We start from the raw sequence: 18,326 nt of genomic DNA, 5'->3' as shown, positions 1-18,326 counted from the left end.
GTGCTACCCCCTGCAGGCCGAGGAGCGGCATGGCAACGTGGAGGAGCGGCTCAGACAGCTGGAGTCACAACTGGAAGAGAAGAACCAAGAGCTAACAAGGGTGTGTATGCACATATGTGTGTGTGGCACACCAGCCCTGCAGGGTTGCTCTGGCCTCTCACAATGATATGTGGGCTGATGCTCTTCATCATCTTGATGCCTTGACTTTTTGCTCTATGCTTTCTTATTCCTATATGAACACCTGTTAACACACAGGAAACATGCATTTAAAAAGAGCTCCTAATTTCCTTGGGTATTGTTGCCTGAAACCTTAAACCTAATCCAGATATCTTGCTGCAGCATCCCCTTCCCGTTGTAAGACTGATTGGCTGCTATCTTTAGACTCTGAATAATTCACGCATGGCTAATTTCTCTCCCTCACTCTGCGATCTCATGACTATATTTAGGAGAAAGGGCTCTCTGAGGATGCAGATATGGATTTGGATTTGTCTGCGTCTGTGATCATTTACTTTAATGCAATTACAGCCGAACACATATTAAGCATGGTGCCTCCCATTTAAGAGAAGCCGTTTAACCCTTTTTCATTATCGCATAAATGACTGTAATTAAGTCATTCTTGCTGTGGGATCCATTGTCGGCCAAGAAGACCTATATGTGTGCAGCTGGTGATCTAGGGCTAAATGCACAGTTTATCCTTTAATCCATGGAGAGATGCTCGATTAGCTGCACAAATACACCCACATACAGTCTGTATCGAAGAGAAAATGTGAAATTGTAATTTCCCTCGTCTGGTTCTTCCTTTCTTTTCATTAGGCTCGTCAGAGGGAGAAAATGAATGAGGAACACAACAAGCGTTTGTCTGACACCGTGGATCGTCTGCTCACTGAGTCGAATGAGCGGCTGCAGCTCCATTTGAAAGAACGCATGGCAGCTCTGGAGGACAAGGCAAGGCCTACGCGCACGTTCATCTAAGCAGCCCCTCTTACTGTTGTTTTCGGCTCATAAGCCCGATAAAAACACAGTATCTTTCAGTCGTGTTTAATGCAAGTTGTTTTATTAATTTGTTGTTTTTGTCTAGAACTCCCTTATTCAAGACCTCGAGAACTGCCAGAAACAGCTGGAAGAATTCCACCACACAAGGGTGAGTAAAACCTAAATTAGTCACCGTAAAAAATTGTTTCCTGATCAAAACTCTTTCTTGAACCACGATCAGTAGGGAAGTTAGAATAAATCTATTTAAAGATTTTCTGCCAATGACACCTGCGCCCCTGCACTATAAAACGGTGTACCACCCCTCCAGAGTCTGCAACACCTTCCTCAAACAGAGGCTTTGGTTTACTTTACTAACCCTATGAAGGGGGGGGGGGGGGGGAGAGAGAGAGTCTTCAGGGTCTTACAGAACTTAACTTCACATCCACCATTCCTACTGACTGTCATTTCTTCATGACATTAGAAACTAAGTAACCATCTCCCTGAAAACGCTCCTTCATCTTCTTACATTTTACAAAGTCGTTTTCTTGTGATGGAGAACTTGTTATGGACGACTGTGGTTGTCTAGATTTTGCTACTTTTACGCATGGCCTTGTCTCCTTTAGGAACGGCTGATTGGAGAGATTGATAAACTGAGAAATGAGATTGACCATTTGAAAAGGCGCAGCGGGGCATTTGGAGATGGAACCCACCCTAGGTACACTCATGCTTTATCATGCCGGTAAAGAGATTTGCACGATAACATATACTGTAATTGATGGCAATCTGTTCTATGTAAATGATCTCAGATCTCACTTGGGAAGCTCCAGCGACCTCCGTTTCTCTGTGGTGGAGGGCCAAGATGGCCACTACAGTACAACTGTGATCCGGCGGGCACAGAAAGGCAGACTGTCGGCTCTGCGAGACGACCCAAACAAGGTGGTGACTGTTTTTTTTATAAAGCCAAATTTCCCCCACAATTGACATATACACACACACACACTAAGCAGCACTGACAGACCGACAAACAAGATCACATTTAACTGCTCTTCTAACAACACGCTGCCTCTTAACAGTGCTTTGATAAAGTTCATGTCTGCTTTGCGAGTAAGTGTCAGTGCTTGGCTGTGCGTAATCTCCATGTCTTTCCATTCTCTACTAACCTCTCTGTCTTCCTGTCTCTCTCACCTGCTGCTGGACATGATGTGTGATGTAAGTTTCCTGTCCACCCATTTCTTCTCATAACACTTCCTCAAGTGTCATATTGGGTTTTTACATGTATACGTTTAATCTGAGTAAATCCATATAATTCATTCTTTTGGCATTTTCCCTCGTGTTTTTATGAAAAAGAAAAGATAAACATAGAATATATTCGACTTTGTCCACCTGTGCTCATGTTTGTATATGTGTTCAGGTGTGTGCGATGTTTGAGCAGGACTACTCATCTCTGCGTGGGAGCGTCGGCCACCTGCTCGGCAGCGACATTGAGGCAGAGTCAGACATGGATGATGACGTCAGCTCGACCCTGCTCTCCCCCAGCGGTCAATCAGATGCTCAGACTCTCGCTCTCATGCTGCAAGAGCAACTTGACGCTATCAATGAGGAGATAAGGTGGCATATCACAGGGGCAATACATTACATGATCCCCATGGGGAAACTGGGGCAGTGCAGCAACAGGAAACAGGACACAGATAGAAGGAATGCAGTAAGACTAAACTTATCAAAAAGGGACAGTGAATACAGCAAAAAAATGTACTGCTGCTACTTTTTGTTAAAGCTATGCATTATGAACGGAATGTATGGATGTATGTATGGAAAAAATAAACGGAGCAATATCAGTGATTACAGTGGGCGAAAACCTTTGCACTACTACAGATTTTTATTTTCATTTTTATTTTTTTAAATTCTCAGACGTCCCTGTAGAAACTAATTCCATATTAAAGAGCAGAGGTTTATGTCAGTTTGACTTTATCTGAAATAGGTGGGCTAATATGGCTTATATAGAGACTTAAGACAAAGAGGTAATAGATAAGCGTGATCTTGTTATGAACTTCTTTATTGTATCAGAAATTAAAATGGACTATGGCCACTCTCCATCTTACAATGAAAATCTTATTGTTCCCACTCAATCAGAGCTCTTTACTCTCGAAATCCAGGTTCGCCTGTGTTTTACCAGAATTCCCATGGCTAGAATAGCTTAAAATATCCTTTTACTGTGGAACCAGCTCTGACTCTGAGTGCAGAATACTGATGTCTTCTCTGCTTTTAAAACGAAGCTTACATCAAATCTGTTTCAAAGAAATCCGATGAGAACTTGTTTTTTATGCTTTTAACCCTTTTGTTTTGGGTTTTTATTTTTATTTTTATTGCTATATACTTCTATTTTCCTGTTTTTCTCAAGGAGCTCCTTTAAGTTTTGTTCATTTCGATTTTTCTATGTCAGTTGTTTTTGTTAAGTTTGTTAATGTTAATATAAAGTCTTAAGCTTTTAATTTATTTTTTTTTTCATTTCCATGGATGTGTGTTTTTAAGTTGTTTTGTTTGTTTGTTTGTTTGTTTGTTTTCTTTTGTGTATGCTCTGTGAAGCACTTTGGGTGCACCCGTGTTGAAAACGTGCAATGAAAATAAAGCCGAGTTGAGGTACCAGAAAAATACAATTTGCACTGCATATGTTAATCAAGGGACAGCAAACTGGGCGCTCAGTTTGATCGTGCATGTTTCGTGTTCGCAGGATGATCCAAGTAGAAAGAGAGTCAGCAGAGCTGCGGTCTGACGAGATAGAGTCTCGCGTGAACAGCGGCAGCATGGATGGTCTCAATGTGACCCTTCGACCCCGAGCCCTACCCACCTCCGCCACCGCTCAGTCCCTGGCCTCATCTTCCTCGCCGCCCACCAGTGGCCACTCCACACCTAAACATCACGGGCGCAACAACAGCCACCATCTAGGCATCATGACCCTGGTCAGAGAGCTCACAGAAAGCAGTAATTTGTACTAAGACGAAAGTGTGTTTCCTCTTTTATCACAGTGTGTTCTCTTTTTTTTTTTCCGGTAGCCAAGCGACCTGAGGAAACACAGAAGGAAAGTAGCCGTAAGTTTACAAAAAATAGCTAAAAATCGCCTTTTTTTTAAACATTTTTTCTTTTATTTTACTGTATTATTAAAAACTATTTTACTTTACCATTCTTTCATGAACAAACTGAGATGCTTTTTTTCAACCCTTTCAGTCTCCAGTGGAAGTGGACAAAGCTACTATTAAGTGTGAGACATCACCTCCCTCCTCCCCCCGCAGTTTACGGCTGGAAACCAATTTTGCCCAATTCACAGGCAGCCTCGAGGATGGGCGAGGGTAAATACACACACAAACACACAGGTATCGGAGTGCGACATAGTATCCAAGTAGATAAGATGAAGGTGTGCATCTGCTGTACGAGACTTAACAACACATCTTACTCTGTGTTCCAAAGCTATGACAGTGGAATTGAATGAAATATAATATTGTGTTGCACTGTAATGAATGGTTTTTGGCAGTGATACATTTTTAGATAGCTACAAATTAATTGATAAATAATACATATATTTATATATAGAAAACGTGTAATCCTTTAATTGGTTGCAGCAAACAGAAAAAAGGAATCAAGTCATCTATTGGCCGATTGTTCGGGAAGAAAGAGAAGGGTCGAATGGAGCAGACTGTCAGCAGGGATGGACAGTCACTACCAGCTTTAACAGGTTCTCTGTGGACTGCACACCATATCTCCACACTGTCCCACATCATGTGTAGCTGAACTGGGAACTAACTTATTTGTGTTGTATTTTAGACTTTGAGATGGGCATTGGTGACACTATGACTCTGGGAAAACTGGGCACGCAGGCTGAGAGGGACCGCAGGATGAAGAAAAAGTAAAAAAAAAAAAAAAGAACACCTTTGAGTGTTTTTAAAAAAAAATATATATATATATATATATATCTTTGGTTTCACACTCCTCCTGTGTTTGCATTTTACTCATTTTTCAGACATGAGCTTCTGGAAGATGCCAGGAAAAGAGGACTTCCATTCGCACAGTGGGACGGTCCCACTGTCGTCTCATGGCTAGAGGTATTCCAGCAGTCTCCCAACCAGACATGTAATCAAGCTCTGTCTTGCAGTCTTTTTGTAAGGCTACTTCTTCAACGGCATAATATGAAAAGGGATACAATAGTAGCAAACAGCAGACTGATCTGCGCTCCCTCCCCCAAATGTCTGCACATTTACGGTAACAACATTGGTGACATTGTGTGTCTTGATGACTCTCACCAGCTGTGGGTGGGTATGCCAGCCTGGTATGTGGCAGCCTGTCGCGCCAACGTGAAGAGTGGAGCCATCATGTCAGCTCTGTCGGACACAGAGATTCAGAGGGAGATTGGCATCAGCAACCCTCTTCACCGACTCAAACTTCGCTTGGCCATCCAGGAGATGGTCTCCCTCACCAGCCCCTCTGCACCACTCACCTCCAGAACGGTAAACAAACACAATCATTGCACCTATGTCTTTACGTTTTTCCTTTTTCTGAAAGGCAAATAAGTATGCATCCACAATTCATGAATAGCTGTTTAACTGTGCACAGGATCCTGTAACAAATAATGAATCCAGGATTCTAACACACGTGGACACATTACCCTGCACTGAAATTCTGTTCCACTGCTAGCCGTAACCTTCACTTTGCACTCTCAGGTGATACTTCCTCACATTATTTTTAGCCTTTTTTTATTATTATTCTTAATCACAGTCAAGGCATAGTTCATGCCTTCAAATGGGCTGACTTGTCTATTTCAGTGGCCATAAATTACATGGGTAACTGTGGGGAACTAACACACAAATAGTGCCAGATATAGCTACAAGCTACCTGCCTGAAATACACTCCCTTCCTTGGCATCACTCAACACAATGTTTGTCTGTTTGTGTGCGTGGGGGTGGATATGTGTGAAAATACACACGAGTGCATTCTTGGGGTTTTTTTTTTTTTTGTGTGTGTGTGCTGGTGCGTGAATGCATTTGTGTGTGTATGTGTGTGTGTGTGTGTGTGTGCGCGTGGGTTTGTTCTTGTCCTCTGAGCAGTCCTCCGGAAATGTGTGGGTGACTCATGAAGAGATGGAGAACCTGGCTTCCTCCACTAAAGCGGTCAGTACCATCTGGGTGCTCCCCTTCCTGTTAGTCCCACCCTACACTCTCTCACGCTCACACTGTCTCCACGGCAACACACATATGTCCTCTCCCAGAAGACCCCTTTCAATACCAACTGCATCATCCTCTAACATGTTTTTGTCCCTCTGCTGCTATCTGTATGTGATTGTTGGATGTAACTGATGTAACCTGTGCTCATTCGGTGTGTGTCTTCATGCAAGGTCCAATTGATAATATGAGTGATGGTGTCTTATTAGTCAAGCTGTGGCCTACTGTGGGGTAAAAACCGAGAAGAGCTTGTGTGCGTGTTTTTGAATATGTAATATGTGTATTTGAATAGCCCCTGTCTTGCTAACCGTGTGTGTTGCCTCCACCATGCTGCCACTCAGGAGAATGAGGAGGGCAGCTGGGCACAGGTGAGGCTGCTGATCCACAAACATCTGTCTGTGTATACAGTGAAAGTCTACCAAGGCTCTTTACAAACATCCAGACTCAGACAAAATCACGAATAGGAAAACCTCGCCTTCAGCTTTGTAAAAATGATGATATAATGACTCCTGATATTCAGCTTTTTTTAATCTAGGAACTGTTGTCTCATGTCTGAGCTACCTTAATGAGTTGAAATTCTGATAAAGATAAATTCTTATATAAATGTCTTGTAAATGTTTTTTTTTTTTTTCTTTTTTTTTTCTTTTTTTTTTTTTTATCAAATCTGTAAAATGTCTGTATTGTTCTGACCGGTACAGCTTAGAGATGTCCAACACCCTAGCAGAGAGGTAGGAAGAATTGGGAAAAAAAACACCTGTGTAGCTGTGAATGGCCCAAAAAAAAAACATGTAATATTGTGTTAAACAAAGAACAACCTCAGGACAGGATACATGGGATTCTTATGAGATTTACAAGAGTTAAATTACAAGAGAATCCACCTGCCCTAGCATTGGTTCTGTTTAGACTGGAGTGTATTTCTTTACTGTAAAAATGATGGGGACTTTACCGGAAGGAGGTATTTCCTCCAATTACCTGCCAGCTATGTATTTATTTATCTACTTCTATCCATTTTTTTCAGAAAACCTTTCTGGTCTTGTGGTTCTGTGTAACAAACCAATTGGAATAAAGATGCACCATAATATCAAACAATGCAAAACTTGTCATATCACAGAAAGCCCAGTTGTTACAGATGACATCAAAGACAACTCTGTCCCATTTCAAGTTTTCCAGAGGTTTTTTAAGCCCTTATGGTCAGCCTGCTTCAGGGTTGTGGATCTGTAAAATCAACATTAAATGTAGCTGTTACTGTTACAGGTGAAACCTGTTATTTTTCTCCTAACGGTATGTCAAAATGCTTACTGTAAAAGAGAACCGTTCTGTTTTCTGGACCTGCAGTACATTTGGATCCAAACACTTGAATGCATTTTTAATTGATTTCTTTGTTTATACAAAATGTCAGGAGCCGCATCCTCAATGCTGAAACAGGTTGTCTTCTTAGTCGTCTTTATTTTTTCCACACATCTGCAACATTGTGTATTGTTCTTCTTTTAGACCTTGGCGTATGGAGACATGAATCATGAATGGATAGGAAATGAATGGCTACCCAGCCTCGGCCTGCCTCAGTATCGTTCCTACTTCATGGAATGTCTGGTGGATGCACGAATGCTGGACCACCTGACCAAGAAGGACCTGAGGAGCCACCTCAAGATGGTGGACAGCTTCCACAGGTCTGCAGCCATTTGATGTTGTTTGATCTGCCTCCCCTTTCATCTGCTAAGTGGATAAGTTAGCATTGGAGATGAGAAGGCTAATGATGCATCTGTGCTTGTGCTTTTCTCTGTGTGTGTGTGTGTGTGTGTGTGTGTGTGTGTGTGTGGGTGGTTGTGTACCAGGGCTAGTCTTCAATATGGGATTATGTGCTTGAAGAGACTCAATTATGACAGGAAAGACCTAGATCGTCGGAGAGAGGACAGCCAACATGATATGAAAGGTACTTTTTAGGCACACCCTGATCCACATGCATGGTGGTACTGTAGGAATCTCACACACACACACACACACACACAGGCATGTTCCCGCACTGGTCCACAAGCTTGCACTCCTCATCGTCCTCATCAGGCCATAGTACCACCTAGTGGTTTTATGTGATATTGTCAATTTATACACACGCACTCAAACAGCTGCTCCTTGAACTGTCATAAAGCCAATCTTATGATCTAAAGCCCCACTTGAGAGTTGAGCGGTCCACACTCTCGCCAGCACACACACTTAGATCTAGCCAACACTCTCGCCCTTTTGACCTTGAGTTCAGCACATGAACTTGACTCAGCTGTCGTGTCAAATCAAAATCTTGCCCTGTTTGCACACACATAAACACAGTCAGAAGTGCACACGCCGCCTGTTCTAGCTTGGAAAGCTGGCCGACAGCTGTGCTTTAAATGAACAAAGGGAGTGTGCCAGTGAGTTGACACCATGTGGACGTGCACATTATCTCTTTATCTATCAATTTTCCACTGAGTACTTCTATTTGCCAGTGATGAAATACAGTAGGTTGACTGTTTATCTAACCTTGTGCTGCGATATCATAAAAGCTAAATCATATTTATTTCAGATGTTTTGGTGTGGACCAATGAGCAGGTGATTCACTGGGTACAGTCCATTGGTCTTAGGGAGTACAGCAGCAACCTGTTGGAGAGCGGCGTCCATGGAGCGCTCATCGCTCTGGATGAGACCTTCGACTACAGCAGCTTAGCACTGATCTTGCAGATCCCTATGCAGAACACACAGGTAGCTATAAAGGAAAATGCAACACACAGCTATTTACTCTCAACATGTAATGATTAACCTTATTCCGGTGTTGTAGGATTCGATTTTAAGCGTAGATTGTTCGATCTTGTGTGAAGTCTGAGGAATTATTCAATAAAATATCTGCACAGACTATTGACCAAAACCACCTAATGAAACCAATAATTTTTTTTGTTTGTTTTAGATTCCAGCATCCCACACTGCTGACAATTTATTTTTGCAGTTGTGTAAGCTCACAGCAGATCTTTTATCTTTCGGCATCTCTGTGAGCAGTCCATCACCCAACAGCCGGTTGTTTTATGAGATGTGTTGATTTACTGTTTGGTCACACACTGGTTTGTTTGTAGCCAGTATTTTCTTCTACTGCCCTACCAACGTTTACTTCTGCTTCAGTCCCTGTATCAGTTTTTCTAAGTTCAAAAGTAACCCATTGTATTCACTCTGATTTCACTACAAAGTAATCCCTGGTCACAGGTTCAAGGCTCTGCCCACTTCTGTATATACTTGAGATAGTTTATTGAAGTTCGACTGAAAATGTATTTTTTTTTTTTCCATTTATGGGGTCTTTTAAGAGCTTTCACCATTTGTTTTTATATATTTTTCTTGTTTTCTGTATATCTTGTTCACAGAGGCTTTTTGTTTTTTTAGGCACGGCAAGTTCTGGAGAGGGAGTTCAACAATTTGTTAGCCTTGGGGACAGACCGGCGACTGGAGGAGGTGACCTTCCAAGCAGCTATTTTGATCAGATACGATATATTTGGAAGAAACAGCATGACATTGCCTTATTCTCTGGCCATGTAGAGTGGAGATGACAAGTCGTTTCGACGCTCTCCATCATGGCGCAAGAGGTTTCGGGCTCGGGAGGGAGGGACTGGTCTAGGGATGATGGCGGGCTCCATGGAAACGCTACCTGCTGGCTTCCGCATGCCCTCCATGTCCATGCCACCCTCTGTGAACTTGGCACCCAAGAAACAGCTCCAGCCTGAAGGTTTGTGACAACATTAACAGGCTTACTTCATCCCATGTATTTTTCAATTTCTTTCTGGTTCCCCTGACTGACTAACTGCATGCTTGCTGTTTTCCTCTCTGTCTTACTGTCCCATAAACCTCCTATGCCCCTCCCTTTTAAGCTCCTCCCCCAGCGCCCCCGAGACTCGACCCCTCGGCTGTGCGGACCTATTCATGCTAACCACACTCTGCATACTAACAGGAGCGGAAGTGCTAACAGGTAAGCTAATAAAACACTTCTTAAAACTGCTGTAAACATTAATGTGCTTGTAACCAGCATTGACCAGCTGTGTGGCAGGAATGTGACACTAACTTTACAGTGGACTGACCTGAGCCGAAATTTAAGCTTAGAAGTCGCTTTAACTGATTGTTTGTTTGTTTGTTCATTTGTTCAGTTACTTTTTTTTTTCTTGAACAACAAATCACATAAAAAAGAGATTTTCAGCACGTACATAGGAGACCTGTTAACTAGAATATAAGCAAAAAAAATTTAAAACATTATCTTTTCCTCCTAGTCTTAGTGTTTAGTTCACAGACAAATTTTCAGTTTGAAGTTACTGAAAATCTGGTGATCTGGTACAACATACCCTAAAAATGGAGATCTCATTTGGCACTACTACAACACTGGTCATTAACTTGATAAGTCCACCTAGGTACTTGAAAAATGGTTGGAGTTGGCATCAGATGACCAATAATAAACATTCAGCAAATTTCTAGGAGGCTGAAAAGCAACACAACCACTGCAGCAAGAAGGAAAGCTGAGAATTTTTAATTTTTTTAAAAAGCCAACTGTGCGCATACATAAATATCACTGCCTGGTCGATAATGCATAAGTAGATGTGGCCATTGTGTATTTTATCAAATGAATGTGCTTACTCAGTCGAATGCAACACCGGCGGTCTTAAATGCTCTTTGCACCAAGTAGTGGAAAAACATTTAAGCTACTCAAACAAACAAGTGTGTTTCTTTTAGTTATCAAGTCATTTTGGTTCATTTTTAAATGTATTCGATATGGGTGTGGATATGAACATGTACACACAACCGTCATTTGATGCAATTTGGTGAGTTTGATACACTGCACACCCCTTAAAACTTCAAGGAAATCTTTTATAGTTCAGTGGTGAAGTCAGCGGGAACAAACATCAGAGATGTCGCTCTGACTTTCATCCCCGCCGCTTCACACTTGGCTGTGAACCGCTTCAGTGCATGCTGAAGCTCAGGGTCCTTAAGAAGCAAACAGAACAACTTCATCCGCAAAAAGCAGAGTTGCAACCATGAGGTTCCCAAACCAGACACCCTCTTCTCCCCGACAATGGCTTGTTCCTTGAATACCACCAACCGATTGACAAGGCAGCTTTGATGGGGTCCAACATGCACCGTAAAAGAGTCAACTTTGTGTCAAGGATGCAGACCACTAGGATCTATAATTGTAAGGTATAATGTTATTTAGTACCGAAATCCTTATAGCAAGAACTCGGCACCTGCAGCTGCAAAATAGCTGTGTTGTAAAATTGGGGAAATCACGTACAGTAAAGTAAAAGAGCTTAGATTAGTGTACGTGTTTAGCAGTATTATGGAATGGACCTCTATTGAGTCTTTCTGAAAGAAGCGTCTGTGAAACAGAGTAGTGTCAGTCGTTCTAGTTTTCTGAAATGCTAAACCATCAAATAGATGTGTAGGATGATATCCATACACTTCGTCTTGATGACCATGCTTGTAGGGAATGTTTTGGATATGTTATATACACTTGACACCTGCCACCCTACGGAACTTTCTTTCAGTGGCATGAGAACGACCTCAACAATAATAGGCAAATAGTCATGATATGATAGCTAATCAGTGTATACTGTCGATAGGAGAAAAAGATCTTAGATTAAAGAAAAAGTTTTCAAATAATAAAGAGACCGGCTGCAGACTGAGTGGAGGTAACTTTATTAGCTAATGTCCACCTTCTGCCTTTCTCTCCTCTGTCCTCCTTGTGCTTTCTCTCCACATCTCCTCTTTGGTTGTTGGTCAAAGAGTTCCCACACATTATAGATCCAATTGCAAAGATTTGTTTGCCCATCAATATTTTATACCCAAATGGAAGGGGAAATAGGGCCCAAAACATAAGGGGGGGGGAAAAAATCCCCGAAATATCCTTTAATTAACGAAAGAAAAAAGTTCACAGCCAATTAATTATTTATTCTTGTTTCAATAACATTGGCTGGAAGCTTCAGTTCCCTGTTGTGTGAAGAAGCCTTTTTAAGTTTAAAGTTAAGTTTAAACAATCCCATCATCAAGTGAATCCAGCGGGATCTAATCTGAGTGCTATAGACAGATGGAATCTGTTGGACAGTCAGGGTCTTTTTATGATTTTGACGACAACATAACAATGTAGGTTAGTACCAGCCACCTTTTTTTTAAAAAAAAAAAAAAAAAAAAAAAAGATTTTGATATTCATCGTTACAATGCTTGGACTTCGGATTCTTGAATTGTGCACTACAAAGATAATATTAATGTATCAGAACTGAGATTCAGTAATATTGGATCATCAGCCCCGATGTTTGTTGAATTCAAATTGTGTTTTGTTATATAGAACATATGGATTTTGTTTAGTGTTTACTATGTTTATTCACATGTAATTACAATTGATTAAACTCCACCATATCATAAATTTAAATCTTTCCCTTTGTTTCCCATCTCATGGTCCTCACTTTTGCCTCTCTCCTCCAGTGCATTCTCATTACCTATACGGACATATGCTTGCGGCCTTTTGAGAGTGATATGCCAAATCTGGAGAGGGAGACCTGGGTGCCTCAGGGGGATGGCTTCGCCCCTCCACTGCCCGGCCTCACCTCCCACCTTTCATCTCTCACCTCTCCTTCGGACACGTGCAATACAGAGGCCAACTCTGACCCTTGGACTCTGAGAGTGCGCCCTTGGCTGCGCTCGCTGCTGTAAAGGAGGCTCGTCCCGGTCTCGCCCAGTTTACCCTAGTGCTCCCAGTAGCCTTGTTGTTGTGGTGTTGTGATCCTGCTCCCTTGGTCTCAGCTGTGGGTTCTTGTCCTGGTTCTGATAGTCTCAACATGGCCACGTCCAAACAAATCTTCCTGTGTTAACTGTTGATAATATGAAAAAATTAAGGAGATGGTGCAGTCATTGGTTTGGACTTGAGAGTGGCTAATACTTGTATAAATGGCAGATCCCACTGCACATTACCCTTCTACCGGTTATGCAAGGTATTACTCATTAATCGTCTCTGTACATAAAATGGATGACTTATGTTTTTTATAGAAATATTATATAAAATATAAATATATATATATATTGGAAATATATATGGAAAACAATATGATATTGCTGTATGAAACCCAATGCCCTGTATTCAATAGTGACTGTTCTCTCTCTTTCTTTCTCTTTCTGTGTCGGACCTTTGCGTGTCTTTTGCTGTATGCTGTAAGTGTGTGATTCATTGGTGGGAGGGACTCACTAAAGGTATTGCATTTCTACAAGGACTCTTCACAGGTTCATGGGTCCAATTCTCTCTTTGCCTCTTCTCCGTTCTTTCCTTTTATCCCTTTCTCCTCCTTTTTTTTGACACAATGTAGCTGTTACTTCTCCTCTCTCCGCCTCTTTCGCCTTCTGTACGACACTATGTAGCCTAGAGTAGAGAGAATCCTTTAATATGAGGAGTGAGCGTGCGTGTATGTGCACGGCTGAGCGAATGAGCCTCTTTGCTGGAGACATGTGGAGGGGCCGTGTGTGAAAGGCCGAGCCCAGCCCTGTGACCGTGACTTTTCTCTGTGGATGGTAGTGTGAACACTGTAGCTCCTCTTTGTTGATTCCAAACTTTCTCTCAAGTCAAACTGTAAACTGCTGCTCAACTTCAGCCAATGATATCTACATGACACTGCTCTTAGTGACAGACTTGTCTGATCTTGTTCCGTCACCTCTCATTTAGTTGCCATGGAGACGTGCCAGCGAGCAGTCAGCGCTCTTGACTGACCAACTCCTCATCCGATGAGAACACAGCATCTGAACTAGTGAACCGCTGGATGGCTGTACAATCTTCTTCTTTTTTTAATCTTATTTTACAGTTTTTCCAAGGTGTCTAAAAGGTGTAATGTGCTATGTGGCAGCTATGAGTACTGTGTCTTTATTCCAGGTGTGGAACAATGCTGACAAATCAAGATTTTATTATTTGGCTATCCAAAAAAAAAGTGTACTGTATTTATGACACTATATAGACATAAGTAAAGCTGTTTTTTAAAGATTTTGGATTTTGTGTTCCTTTTGATTTAATGTTGTGTTCTAGACAAGATTTCGACCATGTATTGAAAATGTTTTTTATTGCAAGAACTGAACAGGAAATATCACTTTTCAGAACATCTACAAATACACAACAATCTTAGTTATAAAAGTCAAAAATAAGTTAGCAAAAAATAAAAAATAAAATGGCAAAACCACTCTGTAGAAAAAGGGAACGTATTTACATCACTAGCATTCATAACCTGTTTAAATTAAGCAGATCTTGGTCAAAACTGCCATGGTACATATTGGCCCCACAAATAAACTCATGTCTTGTTTAAGAATTAAAACGCACACTAAAAGAATGAAAGATCAGGGAAAGGTTTTGGAAAGAGGAAAACTTAAATTAAGAAAGGAGAAGAACCTGGATTTGTCATTCCTCCGTGGTTCTATGAGTCTGAAGGCAAGCTTAACAGAGATCCACTTTTGTAATTATGTAGATGTTAGGATCATGTAGCAAAGTCATTGAATCTCTGGTTCGACTAAGCTCCTGTAGCTGTGACAGACAGGTCTGGACCCGGGATAAGGCAGGTAGTAAAGGGAATAAGGCCTCAGTGTGAAAGGAGGAATTCGGTTTGGCTAGCAGACCCTCAGATCAGCAGAGTTACAATACGAATCGGTCAAACATTTTAAACTTTTGCATAAGACAAAGCACTCTAATCAGTAGATGCACAAAAAAAAAAAAAGAACTAGATTATCCATTAGCACTGGTTGTCAGCCTCCAATGCCAATTGTCTCTTTGCCTTTTGTTTGTGGCTCTCTGTTCACCTACATGTATGGTTTCACTGGTTCGAGGGTCTATTTGGGAATGTCCACTGGAAAGGACACAGGTCCATCTCCAGCAGTGATGCCATTCACAATGGAAGCCAAGGCACGCATGTTCCCCTGCTCCGGAGAGTCAGCAGCACTTAGGAGATCTGCAGAAAGAAAAGTCAAGCGACGCGGTCAGTACCAGTGACGGTGTTCTGATTTGTTTGTGCTGTTTCATGAGGGTTTTGAAGAGTACTCACCCTCGCTGCTGTAGCTCTGTGGGCACTGCTCTGGCGTGCTGCTCCACTCCGGGCTGCTGCAGCAGGTGCTGCCCGAACCGGGCTCGCTTGACGATGACACCTGTTACCATGGAGACAAGCACAGACGTTGCTGTCACTCACTGTTGTGATACAGCACAAAACCCCACACAGAAACGCGGCACCAACAACAGTGCAGTGGAAAATCATACAAGCCACCTCTCTTGAATTTAGAAGTAAAGAACGCTTTTCCATCATAAATGACTTTGGTCACATTTTGCCACGTCACATTAGTTTCTATTGACGTTGTTGTGTAAAATCTGTATCATTTTTACAACTAATACACAAACATCTATTTATTTCCATCACTAAAATCTAAGAAACTCATCCACCACAATCAAGTCAGATATGTTAAAAGATGTTTTTTTCAGTATTCTCAGATGTTTTTTTTCACGTAGTATTTATCCTCCCCAAAGCCACTTGCTCCCTATATATATCTTTTCACTCCTTTCTCTGTCACTGTCAGCTCTCGCCTCTCCCCACCCTTCTTCTGTCCTACTTACTCTGGGCTGGGCTGGACTGGATCGGTAGTGCAATCCCTGTTGTCCCGTTTCAGTGTCCTGCTGGTTGAGGGAGGACACCAGTGCCTGCAGCCTTTCGATGTACTGGATGGCGCTGCGCAAGATCTCCACCTTGGGCAGCCTTTGGTTGGGGTTCATCAGGGTGCTCCTCTTCAGAGCATCAAAGGCCTCGTTCACCTTCTTCAGGCGTCTTTTCTCCCTCAGTGTGGCTGCTCTCCGACGGTCCATGGTCACCGTCTTCCTTTTACACAGCTTACAGGCCCAGGGCAGGCACTGACCCGGGCAGTGAGACTCAGAGTGGGGTGACAGGCTGGATGGAGAGGCTTTATCCTCTGTACCTGTCACTCCAACACCAACACCCCCAGACAGACTTCCACACAAGCCCATCATGGAGTTCCTGTCCTGGTAGCCGGCTTGGTCATATGCCCCAGGCAGGCGAGAGGGGAAGTAGCCGTCCCCCCCTTCATAGAAGCGCTGGTCAGGGAAGAAGTAAGGGTTGGTCTCAAAAAGCTCCATACTGGACAACGGTGTGGTTTGGATGTGAAGGGCCAACGATCCCTGCTTTCCTTCGAGCTGCTTTTCAGTAATTGGTCTTGGGTCCTGTGTCTGGAGCGTGTGCTGGAGTGAATGTATGTGTGCCTGTCTTCTTCCTGGCCTGAGTTTGCAATGAGAGGAAGACGTGTGGAGAACAACTGGTGTGGAGCAACTGCAGGCTGGCATTTAAACCCCTCTGCCTGCTGCAGGATCACAGGGTTAAATTTAGCACGAGCCCCCAGAAACCTGACACGACGTTTAGCTGTTGCTGCACATCTACACTTCACATCTCTGTTGGGCCCTGCTCTCTAGGGCTTTAAGGCCCATTGGTGTGTTTTGCGAGTGTGCGCCCTTCTGTGGGTTTCATTGCTCATGTGTGTCGTAAGAGGCCAGGATATGATCAGGTTGCCGTGGAAATGGAAAAGATAACCTCAGATCAAAGATGTCCGTCTTAATGAGCTAATCCCTGGCTCGCGTCCTCCTCCATGACAGTATACATGAAGTGCTCCACTGTGGGGGCGGGGTGGTGCAGTAGGGACAGTCTGGAGACAGCTGTCACCTCTTCTACGATCCGATGATATGTAGAGGCAAGAAATTGTTTGAGTTTGTTTCTGTGATGGTTAAGTGAATGAGACCAGACTATGTTGTTAGTTCAAGACTAGGTCACAGAAGTAAATGTAAAGTTTATAATGATCACTTGGGTGATCAATAAATGTGGAAACTCTGAGATAACATGAAAGCTCATGCTATTGTTGCTTAGTATGACTGCATCTGACTCATTGCCGCTGACTTTCCTTTCAATATGATTGCACAGCGTGATGCAAGCGACCTTCTGAGCTTCACAAGTTTTTCTGACTACAAGCAGGTCTGTACAGGCACGTACAGCACGGTAAGTCGAGCACCAAGCTAACGCTGCCTCACATTACTCTCAAAAATCAAGGGACAATAATGAGACAAGCATGCAGGGGAATGGCTTTCCCTGTCCTGACCTCTTCCAGCCGGTCATTTGCCTTGCCAGTGGGTGTTAATCCTTCCAGGACATGGCTCACCTCATAGCTCACCATCTAATTCTGACTGGCTTCCGCCAGCATGGATGCGCGGCCAAAACACACATTTCACTCAACGGAAGAGTGGCTTGGAATGATGGGCGCCGTATGAGATATGTTACACGCCTGTGTGCGCTGTAGCACCTCCAGAGATGTAGTATTTATCCAGTAATACAGATATTTGGCAGGAAATATTTGTTTGCTTGTGGTGAGAAAATTAATGATGTAACCACACACAGAGCATAAACTAAAGAGGGGTGCAGTGCCTGGTGTTTATCTCTGACACATGGCGTTCTTGGGGAAATGACTTGGTGATTTATGTTTTCCTTGATGGTCATTCCATCTTAAACAGTCTCAATGTCATCTGACCACACTACTCTCTCGTTTGGGGACTCTCCCAGAGGCTGCATGGTCGACCTCAAATGCACCTTTTTTTTCCAAGTAAAGGCCTCTTCCACAAAGACCATGTTTGTGGAGTGTACGCCTTAAAGTGGTCCCATGGACAGGCACCTCCATCACTGCTGTGGAGCTTTGAAGAACCTTCAGGTTAACCTTCAGCTTCTATGTTACCTCTCTGATTCATACCCTTCTTGTGTGATACATAGGTTTTAGTGTTCTGCCCTTTCTTGGTAAGCTTGTTGTGGTCCCATGTTCTTTCATTCTTCTGGTAAATGGTCCAGCAGTGCTCTGAGGGATATTCGGAGTTCGCAATATTTTTCATTGTGCGACCCAAATCTGTACTCCTTCCAAAGCTGTTTGGAAACGTCTTTGTTTTCACTGGGCTACTTGTTTGGTGCTGGTGTTTCAAGGGTCTTTGGAGTCTTTCACACAATATAAAATATCTTCATGTATCAGTCTGATTGCACAGAAATTGACTTATTTGGACTAATTATGTGAGTTTTGAGGATAACTGGCAGGATCGCATCTTAATTTAGG

General features: G+C 42.7%; 2 protein-coding genes across 7 annotated transcripts in view; one reads left to right on the top strand and one right to left on the bottom strand.

Moving 5' to 3' along the window:
- The window catches only part of ppfia4 (PTPRF interacting protein alpha 4), a 64,421-nt gene extending 50,253 nt beyond the window's left edge, over nt 1-14,168 (top strand). The window contains exons 10-32 of one of the 6 annotated variants that reach the window (XR_012769484.1): nt 17-100; nt 814-945; nt 1,079-1,141; nt 1,596-1,687; nt 1,779-1,908; nt 2,384-2,580; nt 3,701-3,929; nt 4,023-4,058; nt 4,195-4,316; nt 4,587-4,699; nt 4,789-4,870; nt 4,985-5,066; nt 5,268-5,468; nt 6,066-6,128; nt 6,521-6,547; nt 7,671-7,846; nt 8,012-8,109; nt 8,731-8,906; nt 9,573-9,641; nt 9,726-9,912; nt 10,055-10,152; nt 12,648-13,409; nt 13,876-14,168. Coding sequence is in view for 5 of the 6 variants with exons in the window: in XM_075460656.1 (XP_075316771.1) it covers nt 17-100; nt 814-945; nt 1,079-1,141; nt 1,596-1,687; nt 1,779-1,908; nt 2,384-2,580; nt 3,701-3,929; nt 4,023-4,058; nt 4,195-4,316; nt 4,587-4,699; nt 4,789-4,870; nt 4,985-5,066; nt 5,268-5,468; nt 6,066-6,128; nt 6,521-6,547; nt 7,671-7,846; nt 8,012-8,109; nt 8,731-8,906; nt 9,573-9,641; nt 9,726-9,912; nt 10,055-10,113 (2,418 nt within the window). In the remaining variant the exon portion in view is untranslated. Of the gene's footprint in view, nt 1-16; nt 101-813; nt 946-1,078; nt 1,142-1,595; nt 1,688-1,778; nt 1,909-2,383; nt 2,581-3,700; nt 3,930-4,022; nt 4,059-4,194; nt 4,317-4,586; nt 4,700-4,788; nt 4,871-4,984; nt 5,067-5,267; nt 5,469-5,574; nt 6,039-6,065; nt 6,129-6,520; nt 6,548-7,670; nt 7,847-8,011; nt 8,110-8,730; nt 8,907-9,572; nt 9,642-9,725; nt 9,913-10,054; nt 10,153-12,647 lie in introns of those variants that run through there. The other 5 variants (XM_075460657.1, XM_075460656.1, XM_075460660.1 and 2 more) reach the window with 5 other exon arrangements.
- A 126-nt stretch (nt 14,169-14,294) lies between these two features.
- myog (myogenin) lies at nt 14,295-16,537 on the bottom strand. Its single transcript, XM_075462066.1, has 3 exons — nt 15,793-16,537; nt 15,233-15,332; nt 14,295-15,139 (listed from the first exon to the last, which is right to left on the bottom strand). Exons 1-3 carry the CDS (start codon nt 16,528-16,530, stop codon nt 15,021-15,023), a joined length of 957 nt encoding a protein of 318 aa, XP_075318181.1. The 5' UTR covers nt 16,531-16,537; the 3' UTR covers nt 14,295-15,020.
- Nucleotides 16,538-18,326: the final 1,789 nt, after the last annotated feature.

Source organism: Odontesthes bonariensis, chromosome 3 (assembly GCF_027942865.1).
Source record: "Odontesthes bonariensis isolate fOdoBon6 chromosome 3, fOdoBon6.hap1, whole genome shotgun sequence".
In the NCBI taxonomy this organism is placed as follows: Eukaryota; Metazoa; Chordata; class Actinopteri; order Atheriniformes; family Atherinopsidae; genus Odontesthes; species Odontesthes bonariensis.
This window is presented reverse-complemented; position numbering and strand designations above follow the sequence as displayed.